The 20,778-nt window shown below is 37.6% G+C and overlaps 1 protein-coding gene across 1 annotated transcript in view; it reads left to right on the top strand.

Moving 5' to 3' along the window:
- The window catches only part of VWA8 (von Willebrand factor A domain containing 8), a 305,649-nt gene that overhangs the window by 160,246 nt on the left and 124,625 nt on the right, over positions 1-20,778 (top strand). The window contains exons 24-26 of the mRNA XM_074329337.2: positions 435-554; positions 3,022-3,227; positions 4,485-4,636. Of these exons, the coding sequence (XP_074185438.2) occupies positions 435-554; positions 3,022-3,227; positions 4,485-4,636 (478 nt within the window). The remainder of the gene's footprint in view (positions 1-434; positions 555-3,021; positions 3,228-4,484; positions 4,637-20,778) is intronic.

Raw genomic sequence — 20,778 nt, 5'->3', positions numbered from 1 at the left:
TCGCTTTGCAAAGTGACAGAGCTGCTGATCTGACAAACACTAAAGGATGTTTGCATTGTCCTTGAGTGTCCTTTAATTATCCCTTCTTATGAATTCTTACCTTGTTTTTTCTTTGAAGGGATAACAGCATCTCAAGCCAAATTTAAGAACTATAAGACATTTGGACAAATTTGCTCTTTTAGGTATTGACATATGTCATTGAATTGACATAAAAATGCAAGTTCCTGTATAATTACTATAGGTTTTATCAGTATTCTGTTCTTAAGCAAACTTTCTCAAGAAAGATTTTTTTTTCCTGCAACCAAGTTGTTACAGCAGGTTTCACAGTTTTTCAAATAACAGAACAGTATGACTGCTATATTATTTTAAAGGCTGTAACTTGATATTCTTAAGAATTTTATCAATAAAGAATAAATAGAAATTTTGTTTTTCAGATTCTGCTAATGTGAACGGAAGAGACAATGTTGTAGTGATTCATCCTGATTTTAGGATGATTGTTCTGGCCAATAGACCTGGATTTCCTTTCCTAGGCAACGATTTCTTCGGTACTTTAGGTAAAAGCAATAATGATAATAATAACAAAAGCAATAGCAATAATAATACTATCTTACTAACACTGCCGTAATGGCTATCACAGAACTCTGCCGTGTGCTGTGTCATCATCGCTACTACCCGTGACAGTATTTGTTATCCCCATAGTAAAGAAGGAGATTATCTGACATTCAGCGAGATTCTTTTTCTAGGGCCCCTTAGATGATGAGTGTCAAAGTGTGGCTCTGATTCCAGAGTCTGTTTCCTTAAATAATTACACTATACTTTGTTGTTTAGGGCCTCTTAGAAATAAAACACGAAATGGTTTTTTAGTGTCTAGTTTTGTCACATTCCCCCTGAACCTGAAGAGGCTGGAAGCCAGCTCAGAAAACTGACGCACATTGATGGAGAGGCCGTGGGCTCACCTTAGTCTCAGGAGCCTTTAAGAATGGTGTCTCTGTGGCAAGTAGGTCATTCTGGAAACTGGTAATTCCCATATTGACCATGAAGCAGGCTCAGTGTGCTAGCAGGATTTTCCGTCTAGCAGTTCCACAGCCATGAATTTATCCAAGGGAATTAGCCATGCAATAATGTAAATACGAGGATAAGCAACACAGCATTGTTTATAGGAGCAAAAAAATGGAAACAACCCAAAAGGAACTGAAGGAACTGGATAAAGAAATTCCATTATATCCACACAACAGAATGCTAGGCAGCTGTTTAAAAAAAAAAAAAAAAAAAAAAGAAAGAATGGATAAGTTTCCCCATGCTGATTTAAAAAACAAAAATTCTCAAAGTACAATAATTCAGAACAGTGAGTATAGTAGTCTACCATTTGAATTAATAAAAAAAAAAAAACACAGAAGGCAAGAGGGATATGTGTACATGATTTCACTTTGTACATGCAGAGAATCTCTTGAGAAGAGCACACAATATGTCTCCCCAGTCCTCTTAGCTCTGTGAGCTCGTGTGCTAACTGCTTTATGCTGCTGTCCCCATCACTCATTCTGTTCCAGCCACCTGCTCTCCTGCCTCTTCCTGGGACATGCCAGGTGTGCTTGCCTTTGGGCTTTGTATTAGCTATTCCTTGGCCTGGAATGCTCTAACCCTAGAGATCTGCAATTGCAGACATGAGACCTACTCGACTCACCTGCCTACCATCACCATTCTGATGTCCTACACTGCGCTTTTCTTTTCCCTCTGAAACATTCGTTTTCTAATATTTATATTTATAGTTTCCTTGTGCCAGAATATAAATTCCACAAGGAGAGGGATTTTTGTGTTGTTGATCATTGATGTATATAAAGTGCCTAGAATAGCACTTGACACATGAAGACCTTTAATAATTACTTGATGAATGAATGAGTGAGGGATCAATTATAGCTTTATATACATTTGATTTTCAGCAAAGCAGGCAAAAGCTGTTCTTTACGTTTGTATTTGAACGAGCTGGTCTATGAGCTATGAGCTCAAAGTTATGATGATAGCTTGCATTTTATTCGGTTGCTTTTATAAATATGTTATAAGGATAAAATAATTATTCAGATGGTTTCTTTGTCAAAGAAAGATCTAGATGGCCTTTCTTCCTCAAATGAACATAACAAATAATGCTAATTTATTTGCTTTAACTTCCTTTGGTCCCTGGTATCCTGGATTATGAATCAGTAGAATTATATGAGCACTCAATATGAGAAAGTCATCTCTCTTGAGCATAAATTATATTTTTCTAGTATATTCTCAGAGGCCTAAATTGCAGATGGAATATTTTGTGTTTCTACATTCCTTTTTCTTGATTCTAATTTAGACATTGTCTCTGCAGGTTTACTTTTCCAAAACTAACTTCTAAAGTATATTCTAGCGATCTGCACAAGATACAAATTATTTAGAGAGTGAAGATGGTAATTCCCCCTTTTTAAGTATGCATACGGAAACATGCATATGAGCTAGATGTGTATAATTTCTGAAGATATTCAACATCTGTTAAAGTTAAAAATGTGGTCTCAGAACCACATGGAGATGATTTTCCAATCAAATGGAATAGGAATAAATCACCAAAACTGTATATGTTTGTATGTGTGCATTTTTAAAACATACTAATACAGGTGTGGAAGAATAATACAGCAACCTGTTAACACGGGGTGCTATGGGGAAGCGAGTGGAATCGGCAAAGACACAGGCTATTCTCTCTTTTGTCCTTTGTGTCTGAGTATCTCCCAATGAGAATGTATGCAAGTATTGTGTAATTTTTAACAGAAATAGCTCTATGTGGAATAAACCACACATCACTTAGTTCCATTCTCTTTTGCTGTAGTCATTTGCTTTCTTCATGTATCATCCTGTTGTTGGATGGGCTTTCAGCGCAGTTTTGCACATTTAAAAATAGAAGCGCTTTGGTGAGCAACCAGTGGCTCTTTCAATGACCCCTCCCTGTTTTCGGTGGCATTATAATGCATTAGCTGCATGCTGAATGTGAATGCTTTTCTCCTCTAGGTGATATTTTTAGCTGCCATGCAGTGGATAATCCCAAACCCCAGGCAGAGCTCGAGATGCTCAGACAATATGGACCAAACGTGCCTGAGCACATCCTTCAGAAGCTTGTGGCTGCTTTTGGAGAGCTGAGGAGTTTAGCTGACCAGGGAATCATCACCTATCCTTATTCTACCAGAGAAGTTGTCAACATAGTCAAGCACTTACAGGTGAGGCACACACCTGTGCATAAAGGTTTACAAGAAACCATCAACCTTGTTTGGTTTTGACTGTTGAATGTATACCAAGTCTTTCAGCTTCTAGAAAAGTCATACTGATTCAGATGATACAATATGAAGTGTTTGTCATCTAAATTTGAAATCTGGAAAACCAGTGGACATTTAATATTTAGCCTTTGAATTGACTTTGGTGGAGTTCTGTGTCATGGCCGTTACCAAGAAGCCAGGAAATTGGTGGAGGTTTCTTGGAGGGTCAGGAAGACAGAGTGAGACGGCTGGGCAACTTTATTACTGCTTGACTTTTATACAACAAGCACGTGGCAGCTGAGTGAAAAATATTTCCATTTTGCAAACAGGAGACTTGGAGATGGAAAGACTAGGAACTAACAGTACTGATGATATACCTGTGAATACTGCAAGCAAGTTTTATAAGATAGAGTAAGGGAACAGGAAATGAAATTCCCTGTAGCCGTGTACAGCGTGTAGTCTACCTGGGTAAAGAAAATTAAACAGAAACCTATGTAAATTCTATTTATCACAAACAATGGTCTTTAAGCTGTCAGAACCTAATGACTCTTGATCTTTGCCCCATCTCCAATCCTCCAAGGAACACCTAGAAAGGAAAATAGAAAGCTTTACTCTACCTACAAAACCGTAAATCCAGCTCCGATCCCAGGGCCTAAAGAAAATCAAGCAGAGCCAGACTGAGAGGATACGACCAGTGTAAACTCAGCTGTTAGTAATACGTGTTTTCCTTCCGTCTGCTCTTCCCTATTTCTCTATGCTCTGTACTGTTAGGCTCCTCTCTTCTTCTCTTGTTCCATTATCTTTCTTTTTCTTTTATTTATTCATAGACGTCTGCCTTTTCTGTTTCTTCCATATAAATATTCAATGCTCTGTTCAAATAGCATTTTTTATTTGATCAGTCTGGTACTCATTTTAAAGGCAGGAAATTTCAGGAAGCAGTGGAAGTCGCTGAGCATGGGGATCGGAGCCCTGATTTAACACTTGAGAGAAGGAAGTGTTCCCCCTCCAATTCTAACGTTTACTTAAAGAGGAAAATCTTAAGTGATCAGAATAAGCATTGAAAGAAAAAAATGCATATATTTCTCCCAACTGGTTATCTGATAAGGCAAGTAAATGTCCACTAAAGTTCACTTGATCATTATTGTTCTATCAATTTTGTAAATCTTAATGATATTGTGTATTTTATCACTTATGTAATAAGGGAATTTTTTATTTATACAGAAATTTCCCACCGAAGGTCTGTCCAGTGTGGTTAGGAATGTGTTCGACTTTGATTCCTACAACAACGATATGAGGGAGATTTTGGTTAACACTTTGCACAAGTACGGGATACCCATCGGAGCCAAACCTATGAGTGTGCAGCTGGCGAAGGAGTAAGGCAAACTCGATATTGATAAAATACTGTTGAATGTTACTATACTGATTCTTAAATGCTGATAATTCTGAATCTGCTGTTAACTACTAAGCCGACTTGGTGTGGAAATCACTTTCCACAAGTATGCTTTTCAAATATATGTTGCTATTTGCTGGCTGGATTTCAGTTAAATAGCATTATTTAGAGGCCTGTAAATTGAGAATTTAATTACTTTGAATGTCCCATGAGTGGATATAATGTAATCAAATAAAGGGAAATATTTGTTTCTTTAACAGTCTCTGTCCTTTTGTTGAATTACTATAACTCTCACTATTTCCTAATCTAGTACAAAATCATTGTACAAGCATGAAAACAACATAAAGGGATGATATGTATTTAGTTAAGATGTTATATTATATAAATATATGTCGCCGTATATTTTTCTGTCATGATAGTTTTCTAAATTTATCACATTAACGTAGGAGATTTTGGATTACTTATTTTAGCTTGACAGGTGAAAGAGACAGTGAAAATCAGTGGGTTTGTTTCATGTGGGCTGGTTGTCTATCTTTCATTTTTTAATTACAGGCTACGTACTTAACCTTTATAAAGAATCTTGCAAATACATTGTTGACCAGAGAGATAGTTGACAGAGTTTATTAGTAGAGTAGTTACGTCCATGCAAATTCAGGAGGAAACAGTTTTAAATATGCATAACTTATTAATTTATAATAATGTATCCAATGCTATCTTTGTCCATAAAATATAGTCAATTATACTATCATAAATTCCTAAGAGACAAATTATTATTTAACTTGAGTCTCATATAGGGGCCACTTTCTAACTTCCTTAGACAAAAAAATCGTTAAATATAAATTAATGATTAGTCCAGCTATATATACATATATACATATATGTTTAGATATACACACACACACATATATATCCTAAGTGTATACATCATCCTTATTTATTTATTCTTTGAAGTTACTATAAAAGTTTATCAGCATATATGCCAATAAAAATTAATTATTAAAGCTTTAATAATTTCTTCAAGATTTCTTAAAGAGAAACAAATATTTCCCTTTTGTGGTAAAAGCATAAGATAGTTATGTTAGAAATTATCAGCAAATTGGTTTATATTATTAATAACTTAGTAAATTTTTTTCAGACGAGTGATTTGGTGTCGGTTGCTAAGACATGAACTTTTCTGTAAAATACTACTTTACTGATTGCTTAGCAGTGTTAATGGGCATTTTGGAACTAGTTTGGTAATTCAATGGGTATAGCATACCTTCTATATTGGAAAGTTCAAGAAATTGTCTTTAATATGCAAACTTGTTAGTGCTCATGTTTTTTGTTTTTTGAGGGTTTTTTTTTAACATCCTTTTTGTAAACTACTCGTATGTCTTCATTTTCAGTGGGAAATAAGATGGTTTTTATTACCATTAACAAATTTATATAATTAGAGTTTTGGCTTCTTGGAAACCAGTCTTGTGATTTAAAAATAACTTTCTTTTGTACTCTTGCACACTTGAACTAAAAATTAAAATACTAAGTTGGTAAGATCAATCAAAAGAAAACTGTTGGCTGTCTAAGTTTCTAAGGAAGACAGATAAAATGATGTAACTTATATATTAGCGTCCTCAGTTCTAAACTGAAAAATTCTTGCCATGGCAGGTTAATTCCAACTCTAGTGCTTTACTTACGAGTGGAAGTAAAAGCACTGGGCCTGGCAACAAGGTGCTCACACTCATGCCTGAGATGGGGATGGAAACACCTAGTTGTCCGCCCACAGCCTGTGGCTAACAATAGACATATAGTCAATGTGGAGGACGGGTGAATTTTCCCTTGGGGTGGAGATAACAGTAGATTACAATTTGCACATTCAAACCATTTTTCCCTCACGTGTAAATTGCAATGACTTGGGCAGCTCAAAAGTGGTGATGTCATTTCATTGCCCTTTAGTGAAATCTACAGGTCCCACATGTCTATTTCCGTTGAATCGTCAGCCTCTTACTTTGATGAGAGTGTAGGCTGGAAAAGTGCACAAAGCACCGGCCTGGGCATTCAGCAGTTAGTCATGCGTTCAACCTGTGTACCCAGGTCAGACGTGGAGAGAGAGGTTCTGCCCTATGGGTAGATAGCATAACCGCATAACTTATCATCTGATTAGCACATTACTAAGAATGGAAGGGGGTGCTAGTAACACTAATTCTGTAAAAGCTGCTGTAAAGTAAGACTGTCCTAGTGAGGCCAGAATATATGGTCATCTTCGTAAGGCTAATAAGTTAACCTTAAGAATAAGGATCTTTCCTATTCTAGCGTCCTTTGCATTTTACTGTAATCTTAATTTTCTCTCATCTGTAAAAACAAAAAACAAAAAAGAAGTGGTACTAACACTCTCCTTTTCCCCCTAGAGTAGCACACTGTCGATAGTAATCACATAGACGCTGAAGATTTAAAGTTGTCCCCGTGCAGTCTTGATTTCCTTTGACTTTCCTAGACCTTCTGCTAAGCCCTCCCTTCACTGGGCTTTGTGCTAAGCCAGCTCTTCCAGGCCGGCCTCACCCGCCTGTGCAACTACTACGTTCATGAAGGAAATCCACGTTGGTTTCTGTTCCCAAGGAAGGACAAAATGTTTTAATTACTGTTAATATCCTGTTGTCCTAAATGAAACAGTCTTGCTCAAACCTGGTATTTTCTTGTTCCCTAATCTAACCATAGCTTTATTGGACGGGAACAAAGTTACACTGAGTCCAGAATAAGATGGTCACATTCACCCTTGAGATACGGTTGGAACCGTATTGCCTATCACCCAGAGGAGAACTAAGGCAGGTGTCGTAGAAGAGGGAAACTTTCACGCGGGGCAGAGCTCATGCTAGAGCTCGGTTTGTACGATCTTCTACCCCACCTTCTTCCTCAGCTGAAATTAGAATATGTTTTGGCTGTATGGTGATATCCCATGAGTGCCTTTGGCTAACTTCCCAAAAGAGAGATGCTATCACTTTCCCTTTTGTCCTCTAAATAGTGCAGTGATGGTCCCTAGCTCATAGGTCTCTGCATGTCTTCAAAAGGGCCAAGGTGATAGTATGCGGCGACTATGACTTACCTTCTTTAATGAACCTTTGCTAAACCTGGGCGTTAAACAGTAGGCCGAGTCTCACTGGGTGCTTATTCTGCCTTCCTTCATTGCGCCATACACAGCCTTCTTCCCGACCTACAGTGTATGCCCAGATCTCAGTGCCGGGGTCACAATTGGCTGCCTAGACCCCACATTGGCTTTGCCCCTCCCACTAGTACTTCCTGAGGTTTTTTCATTATCCCCTTTTAAGTTTCTAATACATGGGAAAGGATATGCCAAAGCGATGGTGAGATAACCAAATAAGGACGCACACGGGGAGAAATTTAGATGGAGATAGGAGGGTTGGGTTAAAATCTGAGCTCTTAAAAAAATGATATGAGCTCTTGAGTTTCCAGTGTCATTTTTGGGAAAAATGCACACACACGCGCGCACATACACACACACACACACACCGTGTTTCCCCGAAAATACAGTCAGCTCTAATGAATCTTTTAGAGCAAAAATTAATGTAAGACCCACTCTTATTTTACTGTAATATAAGACCAGGTATGGTATAACATAACAACGTAACGTAACGTAACGTAACATAACATAATATAGTATGATATAAACCAGCTCTTACATTAATTTTTGCTCCAAAAGACACATTAGAGCTGATTGTCTGGCTAGGTCTTATTTTTGGGGAAACACACTAGGACCAGGCACCCAACCAAAGACATATAGATTATTTACTACAGTAGATTTAGATATAAATTTCAAAGCAAAGTCTGCTTGTTTTTCCCTCAAATTAGCTTTTATCTGAAATTTCTTTTATTTGAGAATAAACATGCTTCTAGTACATTAATTCTTCCAAATTTATAAGTGTGTTTCAGAGTAATTTATGAACTCTAATATGCTGGGGAAACTTCGGTTTAAAGGAAGAAAAACATCCTGTGTTTTCTAACTCCATTTTAAAGTGACTTTTACGATATCTTATTTTAAATTTCCATGCCACCCTCTACCTGACAGTTTTAAAGATGAGCGACTTGTCCCTTCATAAATTTACTAATGGAATATAAATACTCTACCTCTAAATATACTAATTAATAACGATAATAATGGTAATATGGTACCATTATTACCATTACCATTATAATGGTAATATAAACACTTATAGGTAACTATTTGTGATGCACATTCTCTTTATATGAATTTATATAATCCTCATCACAAAACTATCACATATATAATATTATTGTTATTGCATTTTGTAGATAAGGAATTGGAGGCACAGAGAGGTTACATCACTTTGCTAAGGTTAGAAAGCTAATGGGGCAGAACTGTAATATATGTGCTATCAAGTCCAATTCTAAACAGATTGATATGCAGATTGTAGGCAGTTTCTGTATCAGAGTTATTCTTTGGATACTGAAAATTACCAATAGTTTTTATTTTAAATGGCCTTGGGATTTTTAGGTAATCTATTTGGAAAACATTATTGACCATGATATCTGTAATACACAAATTATTCTTCAGAGAGCTCTGATAGATTCAGATTTGGGGGGTGTAGCCATGTCTCACAATGAAACATTAGAACATGGATTAATAGGGACTGTTGGCACCACAAAGATCATTTCAGAGATCTCTTCATTCCCAATTAAGCTTTCCTCCCTTTCTCTCCCTGTCTCTCTCTCTGGCTCTGGCTCTCTCTCTCTCTCTCTCTCTTTCTCTCTCTCTCTCTCTCTCTGGCTCTGGCTCTGGCTCTCTCTCTCTCTTTCTCTCTCTCTCTGGTTCTCTCTCTTTCTCTCTGTCTCTCTCTTTGACATAATGAAGAATCATGAAGTAAAACACAAGGTAATTCATTTAGGAAAATAAAAACTCTAGAAAACTTAATTTGGCTACCATTTTTAAAAAGCATACTAGCTTGCTCTCATTTCTTCCTTATTTGGAGCACAAAAAGCAATTTTTTTTTTTTTTTTTTTTTTAAACTTTTTTTTTTTTTTTTTTTTTTTTTTTTTTTTTATTAAATTTATTGAGGTGACAGTTGTTAGTAAAATTACATAGATTTCAGGTGTACAATTCTGTATTACATCATCTATAAATCCCGTTGTGTGTTCATCACCCAGAGTCAGTTCTCCTTCCATCACCATATATTCGATCCCCCTTACCCTCATCTCCCACCCCCCACCCCCCACCCCCCTTACCCTCTGGCAACCACCAAACCATTGTCTGTGTCTATGAGTTTCTGTTTCTCATTTGTTTGTCTTGTTCTTTTGTTGTTTTGGTTTATATACCACATATCAGTGAAATCACATGGTTCTCTGCTTTTTCTGTCTGACTTATTTCGCTCAGCATTACACTCTCAAGATCCATCCATGTTGTCACAAATGTTCCTATATCATCTTTTCTTACTGCCGAATAGTATTCCATTGTGTATATATACCACAACTTCTTCATCCATTCATCTATCGAAGGACATTTTGGTTGTTTCCATGTCTTGGCCACTGTAAACAAAGCTGCAATGAACATTGGAGCACACGTGTCTTTATCTCTAAATGTTTTCAGATTTTTTGGGTAGATACCCAGGAGAGGGATTGCTGGGTCATATGGCAATTCTATTCGTAATTTTTTGAGGAACCTCCACACCGCCTTCCATAACGGCTGCACCAGTCTGCATTCCCACCAACAGTGTATGAGGGTTCCTTTTTCTCCACAGCCTCTCCAACATTTGTTACTATTTGTCTTGTTGATGATGGCCATTCTGACTGGGGTGAGGTGATATCTCATTGTGGTTTTGATTTGCATTTCTCTGATGATTAGTGATGTTGAGCATTTTTTCATATGTCTATTTGCCATTTGTATGTCCTCTTTGGAGAAATGTCTCTTCAAGTCCTCTGCCCATTTTTCAATTGGGTTGTTTGTTTTTTTGTTGTTGAGTTGCATGAGTTCCTTGTATATTCTGGATACTAGCCCCTTATCGGAGGCACTGTTTGCAAAAATCTTCTCCCATTCAGTTGGTGGCCTCTTTATTTTGTCAATGGTTTCTTTTGCTGTGCAGAAGCTTTTAAGTTTCATATAGTCCCATTCGTTTATTTTAGCTTTTACTTCCATTGCCTTTGGAGTCAAGTTCATAAAATGCTCTTTGAACCCAAGGTCCATAAGTTTAGTACCTATGTTTTCTTCTATGCAGTTTATTGTGTCAGGTCTTATGCTTAAGTCTTTGATCCATTTTGAATTAATTTTGGTACATGGTGACAAATAGCAGTCCAGTTTCATTCTTTTGCACGTGGCTATCCAATTCTCCCAGCACCATTTATTGAAGAGGCTGTCTTTGCTCCATTGTATGTTTTTAGCTTCTTTGTCAAAAATTATCTGTCCATATTTATGTGGTTTTATTTCTGGGTTCTCAATTCTATTCCATTGGTCTATATGTCTGTTTTTCTGCCAATACCATGCTGTTTTGATTATTGTGGCCCTGTAGTACAAGCCAAAGTCAGGAAGTGTGATACCTCCATTATAGTTCTTTTTTCTTAAGATTGCTTTGGCTATTCGGGGTCTTTTGTGGTTCCAAACAAATCTGATGATTTTTTGTTCTATTTCTTTAAAATATGCCATTGGGATTTTGATGGGGATTGCATTGAATCTGTATATTGCTTTGGGTAATATGGCCATTTTAACTATGTTGATTCTTCCAATCCATGAGCACGGAATGTCTTTCCATTTCTTTGTGTCTTCTTCAATTTCTTTCAGAAAAGTCTTATAGTTTTCAGCATATAGGTCTTTCACATCCTTGGTTAAGTTTATTCCTAGGTATTTTATTCTTTTTGATGCAATTGTAAAAGGAATTGTTTTTTGTATTTCTTTTTCTGAGATTTCATTGTTGGTATATAGGAAGGCAATGGACTTTTGTGCATTGATTTTGTAGCCAGCAACTTTACTGTATTCGTTGATTGTTTCTAATAGCTTTTTGGTGGAGTCTTTAGGGTTTTCTATATATAGCATCATGTCATCTGCAAAGAGTGATAATTTAACTTCTTCATTCCCAATTTGGATGCCTTTGATTTCTTTCTCTTGCCTGATTGCTCTGGCAAGGACTTCCAACACGATGTTGAAAAGCAGAGGTGATAGGGGACATCCCTGTCGTGTTCCTGAACGTAGAGCAAAGGGCTTCAGTCTTTCTCCATTAATTATGAGATTAGCAGAGGGCTTGTCATATATGGCTTTTATTATGTTAAGGTATTTTCCTTCTATACCTATTTTATTAAGTGTTTTAATCATAAATGGATGTTGTATCTTGTCAAATGCTTTTTCTGCATCAATTGATATAATCATATGATTTTTGTCCTTTATTTTGTTTATATGATGTATCACATTGATGGATTTGCGTATGTTGAACCATCCTTGTGCCCCGGGGATGAACCCCACTTGGTCGTGATGAATAATCTTTTTAATGCATTGTTGTATTCGATTTGCTAGAATTTTATTTAGGATTTTTGCATCGGTATTCATCAGAGATATTGGTCTGTAGTTTTCTTTTTTTGTGCTGTCTTTACCAGGTTTTGGTATCAGGGTAATGTTGGCCTCATAAAATGTGTTGGGGAGTACTGTTTCTTCTTCAATTTTTTGGAAGAGTTTGTGCAGAATTGGTATTAGATCCTCTTTGAAGGTTTGGTAGAATTCACTAGTGAAGCCATCTGGTCCCGGACTTTTGCTTTTGGGAAGGTTTTGGATGACTGATTCAATTTCGTTACTGGTGATCGGTCTGTTTAGATTTTCCAGTTCTTCATGGTTCAGCCTTGGAAGGCTATATGTTTCTAAGAACTTATCCATTTCTTCTAGGTTGTTGAATTTGGTGGCATATAGTCCTTCATAGTATTCTTGGATGATCCTTTGTATTTCTGTGGTGTCCGTGATAACTTCCCCTTTTACGTTTCTGATTTTGTTAATCAGTGTCTTCTCTCTTTTTATCTTAGTAAGTCTAGCCAAGGGTTTGTCAATTTTGTTAATCTTCTCAAAGAACCAGCTCTTTGTCACATTAATTTTTTCTATTGTCTTTCTGTTCTCTATTTCATTTATTTCTGCTCTAATTTTTGTTATTTCCTTTCTTCTGCTGACCTTGGGTTTTACCTGTTCTTCTTTTTCTAGTTCTTTAAGGTGTAACATGAGGTTATTTATTTGGGAATTTTCTTGTTTCTTGAGATAGGCCTGTAATGAGATAAATTTCCCTCTTAAAACTGCTTTCGCTGCATCCCAAAAATTTTGGTAGGATGTATTTTCATTGTCATTTGTTTCTATGTATCTTTTGATCTCTCCTCTAATTTCTTCTTTGACCCAGTCCTTCTTTAAAAGTATGTTGTTTAGTCTCCATGTATTTGTGTTTTTTCCCGCTTTCTTTTTACAGTTGATATCCAATTTCAAAGCCTTGTGATCAGAGAATATGCATGGTATGATTTCAATCTTTTTAAATTTGTTGAGACTGATTTTATGTCCCAATATATGGTCTATCCTTGAGAATGTTCCATGTACACTAGAAAAGAATGTGTAGTCTGATGTTTTAGGATGAAGTGCTCTATAAATGTCAATTATGTCCATTTCATCTAATGTGTCATTTAGGGCTACTATTTCGTTATTTATTTTCTGTTTGGATGATCTATCCATAGCTGTCAATGATGTATTTAAGTCCCCTAGTATAATTGTGTTTTGGTCAATTTCTCCCTTTAGTTCTGTTAGTAGTTGCTTGGTGTATTTCGGTGCTCCCTGACTAGGGGCATAAATATTGATGACTGTTATGTCTTCTTGTTTTACAGTCCCCTTCACCATTATGAAATGTCCATCTTTGTCTCTTGTTATCTTTTTCACCTTGAAGTCTGTTTCATCTGATATCATTATGGCTACACCTGATTTTCTCTGGGCACCATTTGCTTGGAGTGTCAATTTCCACCCTTTCACTTTGAGTCTATGCTTGTCCTTGTAGCTGAGATGTGTCTCTTGGAGACAGCATATGGTTGGGTTTAGTTTTTTGATCCAATCTGCTACTCTGTGCCTTTTTATTGGTGAGTTCAGTCCATTTACATTTAGGGTGATTATTGATATGTGAGGATTTCCTGTCATTCTATCTTTAGTTTTCTGGTAAGGCTGTGTCTCCATTGTTTCTTTGCCTTTTTGTTGTTGTCTGTTATTTCTGTGTGGTGGTATTCTGTGATGTTTCCCTCTGTTTCTTCTTTTATTTCAGTATATATTTCAGTTCTGGATTTTTTTTGAGTGGTTACCCTTAAGTTTATGTAAAAGTAAGTTTGATATTTAGAGTATTCCATTTTCTTCAGCACGCTTACTTTCTCCATTCCCATATTCCGGTTCAGGCCTTTATTCTCCCCCTTTTTGAGTTTTGGTTGCCACAAATTGTCCCTGTTGATGGTGGTCGAATAGCCTCCTTTAGTATTTCTTGTAGTGCAGGTCGTGTATTAGAAAATTCCCTCAGCTTCTGTATGTCTGGAAAGGTCTTTATTCCTCCTTCATATCTAAAGGATATCTTTGCTGGATATATTATTCTTGGCTCATGATTTCTCTCTTTCAATAGTTTGAATATTTGGTTCCACTCCCTCCTGGCTTGTAGAGTTTCTGCTGAAAAATCTGATGATAATCTAATGGGCTTTCCTTTGTAAGTTACCGTCTTCTTTTCCCTGGCTGCCTTGAGGATTCTTTCTTTGTCGTTGATTTTAGACAGCTTCAGTACAATGTGCCTTGGAGAAGGCCTGTTGGGATTGAGGTAACTAGGTGTTCTATTCGCTTCTTGGATTCGAGGGTCCAGTTCTGTCCACAAATTTGGGAAGTTCTCATCGACGATTTGTTTGAATATATTCTCTGTTCCCTTCTCTCTTTCTTCTCCTTCTGGTATGCCCATTATTCTTATATTGCTCTTTCTGATGGAGTCAGAAAGTTCTTGTAGAGTTCTTTCATTTCTTTTAAGTCTCAAGTCTCTTTCTTCTTCTATCTGTGTCATTTCCAGGTTTCTATCTTCGATGTCACTGATTCTTTCCTCCATCTGGTCAACTCTACTACCTAAGCTGGTTATTTCATTCTTAATTTCTTCTATTGAGTTCTTAATCTCCAGAAATTCTATTTGGTTCTTTTTTAAAATTTCAATCTCTTTCGTAAAATGCTCATACTGTTCTTTAATTGAGTTTCTGAGTTCATTTAACTGCCTATCTGTGTTTTCTTGTATCTCGTTGAGTTTTTTCAGAACTGCAGCCTTGAATTCTCTGTCATTTAAGTCACATATTTCTGTATATTTAAGTGCCTTTTCTGGAGATTTTTCACTTTCTTTCTGAGCTATCTTGTTGCCTTGGTTACTCATGGCGATTATTGGTTTACTATTTCTCTTCCTAGACATCTACAGGAGTGACTTCTGCAACAAGTTGATAGGAAGAGGTCTTTCTTTTGTTCAGCAGCTCTGTTTACTCCTGCAGGGATCCGCCCAGATAGGTGGGGCCAGGGGCGGGGTGAGCTGTGAGAGGTGGCCCAGAGCAATGGCAGCGACCACCACCACAGCCGGTACTGCTTCCACAGCTCTCTTCCCTTTGCCGGAACTAGTTGGGCTGTGGATTTGTGTTTGTGGGCCACAGTTCTCAAATATAGCAAATTTTCTGTTGTTTTGATCTGACACTGCTACTGTTTCGCTTCTAGCACCGGCAGGTGGGGGCGGGGCGAGCTCTAAGAGGGGAGGGAGGGGGCGGCTAGTCTCAGTGCCTAAGGCTCCGTTCTCTGCTCGGCAGTGCGGGCTTAAACCACCGTTTTCAGCCTTTTTCCCTCAGTCTTTTCTCCGAGGTCTCTGCCGTGAGCGTTGGGTTCAGCTGTGTTATATGCTGTCCCCTCTGCCCTGTGGAGCCCTGGCGGAGCCCTAGCAGTCCGATCTCCCGCAGCTGCGGTAGTTCCGGGAAGCAGCGAGCTCGGCGCACTGAGCTGGGTCTGAGTCCTGCGCCCCCGGAGCTGCGTCTCCGCGCGCTTCTCACTTTCCTCCTCCCCCCGCTCGCGCGCGCGAATCTCCCACCTGTAGGTGATTTCAGTCGGTAGTGGGCCTCTTCGTCTTGCCTGTCTGCTGTGCAGGGAGTCCTTTGTGGAGTTTTTGTTGTTCGATTCTTTGTAAATTCCAGGGGAGCTTTACAGAGGCTCACCTCACTCCGCCATTTTTCCGGAACTCCACAAAAAGCAATTTATGCAATTTTCTCAAAGGTTGTGGTGATTTTTAAATAACTCAAACATACAGACAAATTATTTCTATCTTCTGAGGTTGTCTTCATGTGTTTTCTCTCTCCCTGTCTTCCCTAGGAGGCACACATGTCTATAAAATATCTAAATGATCATCCTTCTTATTCCAAATTCTTTGTCCTCAATTCTGTTGGTTTCTTTTTTAATGCTGCTTAGTTTATTCTTAAGCCAATTTATTCTTATCCCCAAAACATTTATTGGCTATTTGTCACTGGGGAACTATCCACAATCTACCAATCATTTATTTGTATCAATCAAGTAAAGACTTTGAGTAAATTAAAAAGTTTTAACATGTAGGATTTCTTTGTGATGAATATTTACTAGAAGAAGAATGATGTTTCATTTATTTTTAAAGTTAAATTAACAAAAAGAAAATTAAAACACCTATAATCCCACCATCTGGAGATAACCTTTATTGAATTCTTCTAGATCTTGTGCTGTGATTCTGTGGTCATTCGTGCACTGAGAAATATTTCTAGGTTTTGTTTGGGTTTTTTTTTTTGTTGTTTGTTTGTTTTTTTGTTTGAGTTTTTCTTCTTAATACAAGAGACATGTTCCTGAGAAGGGTTTTTGTTTTAAAAGAATAAACAAACAAAACAGAACACTTCATTCCCAAGCTTCTTTGTTGAAAAGAAAAGTATCTGTAATTAATTAGATTTGAACACTCCTACAATGTAGGACACTCCTCCCCAAACCCACTTTTTTCTCCATTCTTCTTGTTTCTTGAGATTTTAAGCTTACGATATTTATTATAAACATAATGAACAAATTCATAAAGCATAAAAGGTGTTCTCCTAAGGAATAAAAACATTATCAACATTTTGTATCTTTATGCATATGTTTAAATTTCATTGTCCCTTTCAGACATAAAAATGCTGTTGCCAGACGGACTGCACGTCTAAAAACAACTATTATGTGGAACTTTAAAAGTGTCCCATAGCTGAAGAAGCCCTATGAGGGTCTTATAATTACTCCTCAGATGTCCTGTTGACGTCTGTATTCTCTCTCTGATTTTACATACTTTATTTAAATTTTTTAAATTTCATTTTTCAGGCAAAATATGGTCAATGTGAATTAACAAAGTCTAAGGACATATTAGCAAATATTTTTATTACATTTTTTAATAGGTTAATCTTTTAAACAATTAAAAAACACAGTAGTAGCTGTTGATAGTAATTGCCTTTGAGAGACCCTAGAAAGGGAAGAGGAGGCCTCACTTTCTGTACTGTTTTAATAGTCTAACATGTGTATTATTTCCTATGTTTTGTTTTTTAAATGTCCACCGACTATCTGGGCACTGGAATTTTTCAGTTTGTTTTTCACATTTAAATAAAATGAAAATTATAGAGTAGTGAACTGTTCTGAAATTGCTATTTCTTGAGACTTTTGCCTCCAGTCCAGCAAAGCCTATCCCACACTGCAGTGCCTACTCTGAGGGTAGAAGGTTGGCACCCTTCCCGGTGGTATACAGGAAATGAAGTTAAACACGCGTTTCTGTAGCGTTTCAGCACAATATACGTTTATGCATTGGTAGACATATCAGCTAAGGGTAGACAGCACATTTTTTTAAAAATCTTTTATTGGGGAATATTGGGGAACAGTGTGTTTCTCCAGGGCTCATCAGCTCCAATTTGTTGTCCTTCAATCTTGTTGTGGAGGGTGCAGCTCAGCTCCAAGTCCAGTCGCCATTTTCAACCTCTTAGTGTCAGGTGGCGCAGCCCACAATCCCATGCGGGAATTGAACCTGCAACCTTGTAATTAAGCGCTCGTGCTCTAACAGCTGAGCCATCGGCCACCCGAGACAGCACAGTTTTAAAGCAGCAAATATAAAACAGTTCATATTTATCGAGTACTTAGTAAGGGCTCTAAGCACTTTACAAGTATTCATTCACTCAATCTATACTACAATTCTGTTTTTTCTATTAGGCAAGTATTTTTCCCCCTATTTTATTATCTATTAGGTGTAGGAGTGTGTGTGTGTTTCTATTTTACAGACAAAGAAACTGAAATTCAGGAGACGTTAAATAACTTAAATTATATAACTAATAAACCTCACGATAAGGGATTCAACCACTGGATTGCAAGATTTTAAAGATAATGGAAACTTTAGACTTGTTTTTCAAATTGCATTTCCTACCATTTTGGGCACATATGTTATGTGCTGTTGAGTCAACTCCGACTCCTCGGCTGGTGACCCTGTGAATGAGTGATGTCCACAGTACCCCATCTGTATCAGCCCTGCTCCGCTCCTGTAGACTCAGCCTCAGCCTGTGGTTTTTTCAGTCGAGTCCATCCATTTCATGTTTGGTCCTCCTCTTTTCCTGCTGCCGTCTATTTTTTGCAGCGTTATTGTGTTTTCCAAAGAACCCTATATCATGCAAAATATACATATAACTTTTACGTTAAGGAAACCCAATGTTTCCTTCAAATTAATGCCATTTGTCATTGATTCCAGAAGTAAATAAGACCATCCTTTTTATGAGATGCAAATTCTCTTAAGTCTTTTCTCTTATGATTTCAATAGTGATTTACTTTTTGAAAAATCAAAATTGGTGACATTCACAAATTTTTCAAAATGAATAGAACAATTTGTTTTTAAACGTATCCTACATAGAATCCTTTACTTAGCACTACCATTCTTAAAATCACACTCATTCATATAGTCAGCTTTAGCAGAGTAATTATAAATCACTGTGCATTTCCTGTGCACCTGTGAGTCCTTCTAAGTCCTTACAGCTCAGGGAGAGTTGGCCTCCATGTTGGAGCCAAGAGCGCCCGTGTTCAGAGATGGAATGGAGTACCTGAGGGAGAGGAAGAGGGTACCTTCTGTGCACTGGGTTCAGGCGGGTCTAGACAAACCTTGTTGAAAAGGTACTCAAGGGGATTCAAACTCAGTACCCTGGATTAAATAGTCTTTAACGGTTTTCCAATTCATAGATACTGTGTTTCGCTGTCCCTGATTGAACTGGGAAGCTTGAATACGTAGTCGTTCTCTCTTACATCAGTAACCATTCATTACTCTCTCTGCCAGTCTCACAAGTGTATTTTAATAGAATCCCAGTGAAGGTAGCTGACATTGTTAATACCTCCTTGCAGTGTGTGTTACACAGTCATGTTCAGTATTGGTCTTTCTCTTTAGAATAGTGCCAGGTGTGCATATGTGCAGACAGGATATCAGCATCTATGTTGAACATGTTTTTGAAAGGATATCCATCTAGAATTCATTTTCTATGTTAAAAACTTATCCTGTATAATTGGAACATCAATCGCAACTGCTTCTTCTCTGCCCAAGACCAACTATGGGATCTTCAAAGTACAGAGGCACCAAAGACTTCCCCAACCAGGACCTCTCTTTGGAGTAATTTCATTAGATTTAATCTTTAAAATAGGAATGGTCATCAGTTTACTGTTTGTCCCTTTAAATTAAAAGATTTGTGCCTCTCCTTCCATATGCTATAATTTTCTTTTTGTAGACTTAGTTTTCTGTGTTTTTTGTTTTTTGTTTTTGTACTCTCAGTTTTCACAAATGAGTTCAGTGTTGATTATGGATTTCTAAGGTGTACAATTCCACTCTGCATGATGATTTACTTTTACTTCATAAAAGAGCTCTTGGTTTTCAAAAATAAGAGGATTTACATAATGACATCTCAGAATTATTATGAACAGAAAGGTGGTGCTGGGTTTTATGGTTTCATAGTCTTTGCCCTGTGTTCTTTTGGTATGTTATGAAGTAGCATCATGGCCATTTCATTTGTTTTCAGCCCCTTTAATGGGGGTGCAGAAAAAGCACACCCAATATGCATAGAAAGTATCAAGATCTATGAATCTTATGTATTCATCTTAAGCAGTCACACAGACTTAACCTTGATCCTTTAAGCATTTGTGATACTTTATGAAAGACTGTCACCTAGCCCCACCTTGAGCTAATTTCCAAATTCACCTGCAAAGTAGACTGCGTCATTTGCTGTCAGTCATGTAGTCAGGACGCAATGGGAAACTTTGCCGTGGTGTTTTGAACTTACCCTTGAGATGAGGGGCAAGCAGGTGAAGATGTCGGCAGCTCTAGTGTAACTGAGCATTCACTCATTTAACAAACACCATTGAGCCCTTAGTGGTAAACACCAGGTGGGGAGTCAGAAATGTAAAGGTGAGGAAGGCTCAGTACCTATCTTCAAGGAGGTCACTGCTAATTGGGGAAGCACTCAATCAAGTGAAGAGTGACTTATGTTAAAGCCACACAAGACAGAGCAAAGATGGAGGATGGCTGCCTTCTGCCCTAGGAGAAAGTCAGGGAGATAACCAAGCTGAATCTTTCAAGGATTAAGAGGGCTTCTCTAGGCAAACAAAGGAAGAGAAACACTCTTCAAGCAGAGAGTTTAAAAAGGGCATGGTGCATTTTGGAAACTGCAAGTAGTTTAGTGACTAAAATTAAGGGTTATGTGAGGGCAAGCTGTGTGGTGAGGCTGAAAAGGAGAGAAACTTTGGGTTAATCCTAGAAAAAATTTAAGCCAAAGAGCAGCATGGTTCGATTCATAATTTAGAAAGACTGTGGTTGGTTTTCTAGAGATAAGCAACTGAAAGTCTGGAAGACCTGTTGGGAGGCAGCTGCAGTAATCCAGGTGACAAACAAAGGGTGCTTACATTGTAGCAATGGGAATGAAAAAGAGGGACACCAGTGAGAGAGATTTAGGTGGCAGAATCAATGGATTCTGAGCAGCAGAGATTCAAATGAGTAAGGTGTAAGCCATACCCTCCATGAATGAACAATCTGGTTAGGACAACATGTAAACTTACCAGCCTTGTTAGGCAAATGTTACATTCAAAACTCCATT

The sequence above is a fragment of the Rhinolophus sinicus genome, chromosome 16 (genome assembly GCF_057876585.1).
Source record: "Rhinolophus sinicus isolate RSI-liver-muscle chromosome 16, RSI-T2T, whole genome shotgun sequence".
NCBI classification, from domain to species: Eukaryota; Metazoa; Chordata; class Mammalia; order Chiroptera; family Rhinolophidae; genus Rhinolophus; species Rhinolophus sinicus.
Note: the sequence above shows the minus strand (reverse complement) of the source record. Positions and strands in the feature narration are given on the sequence as shown.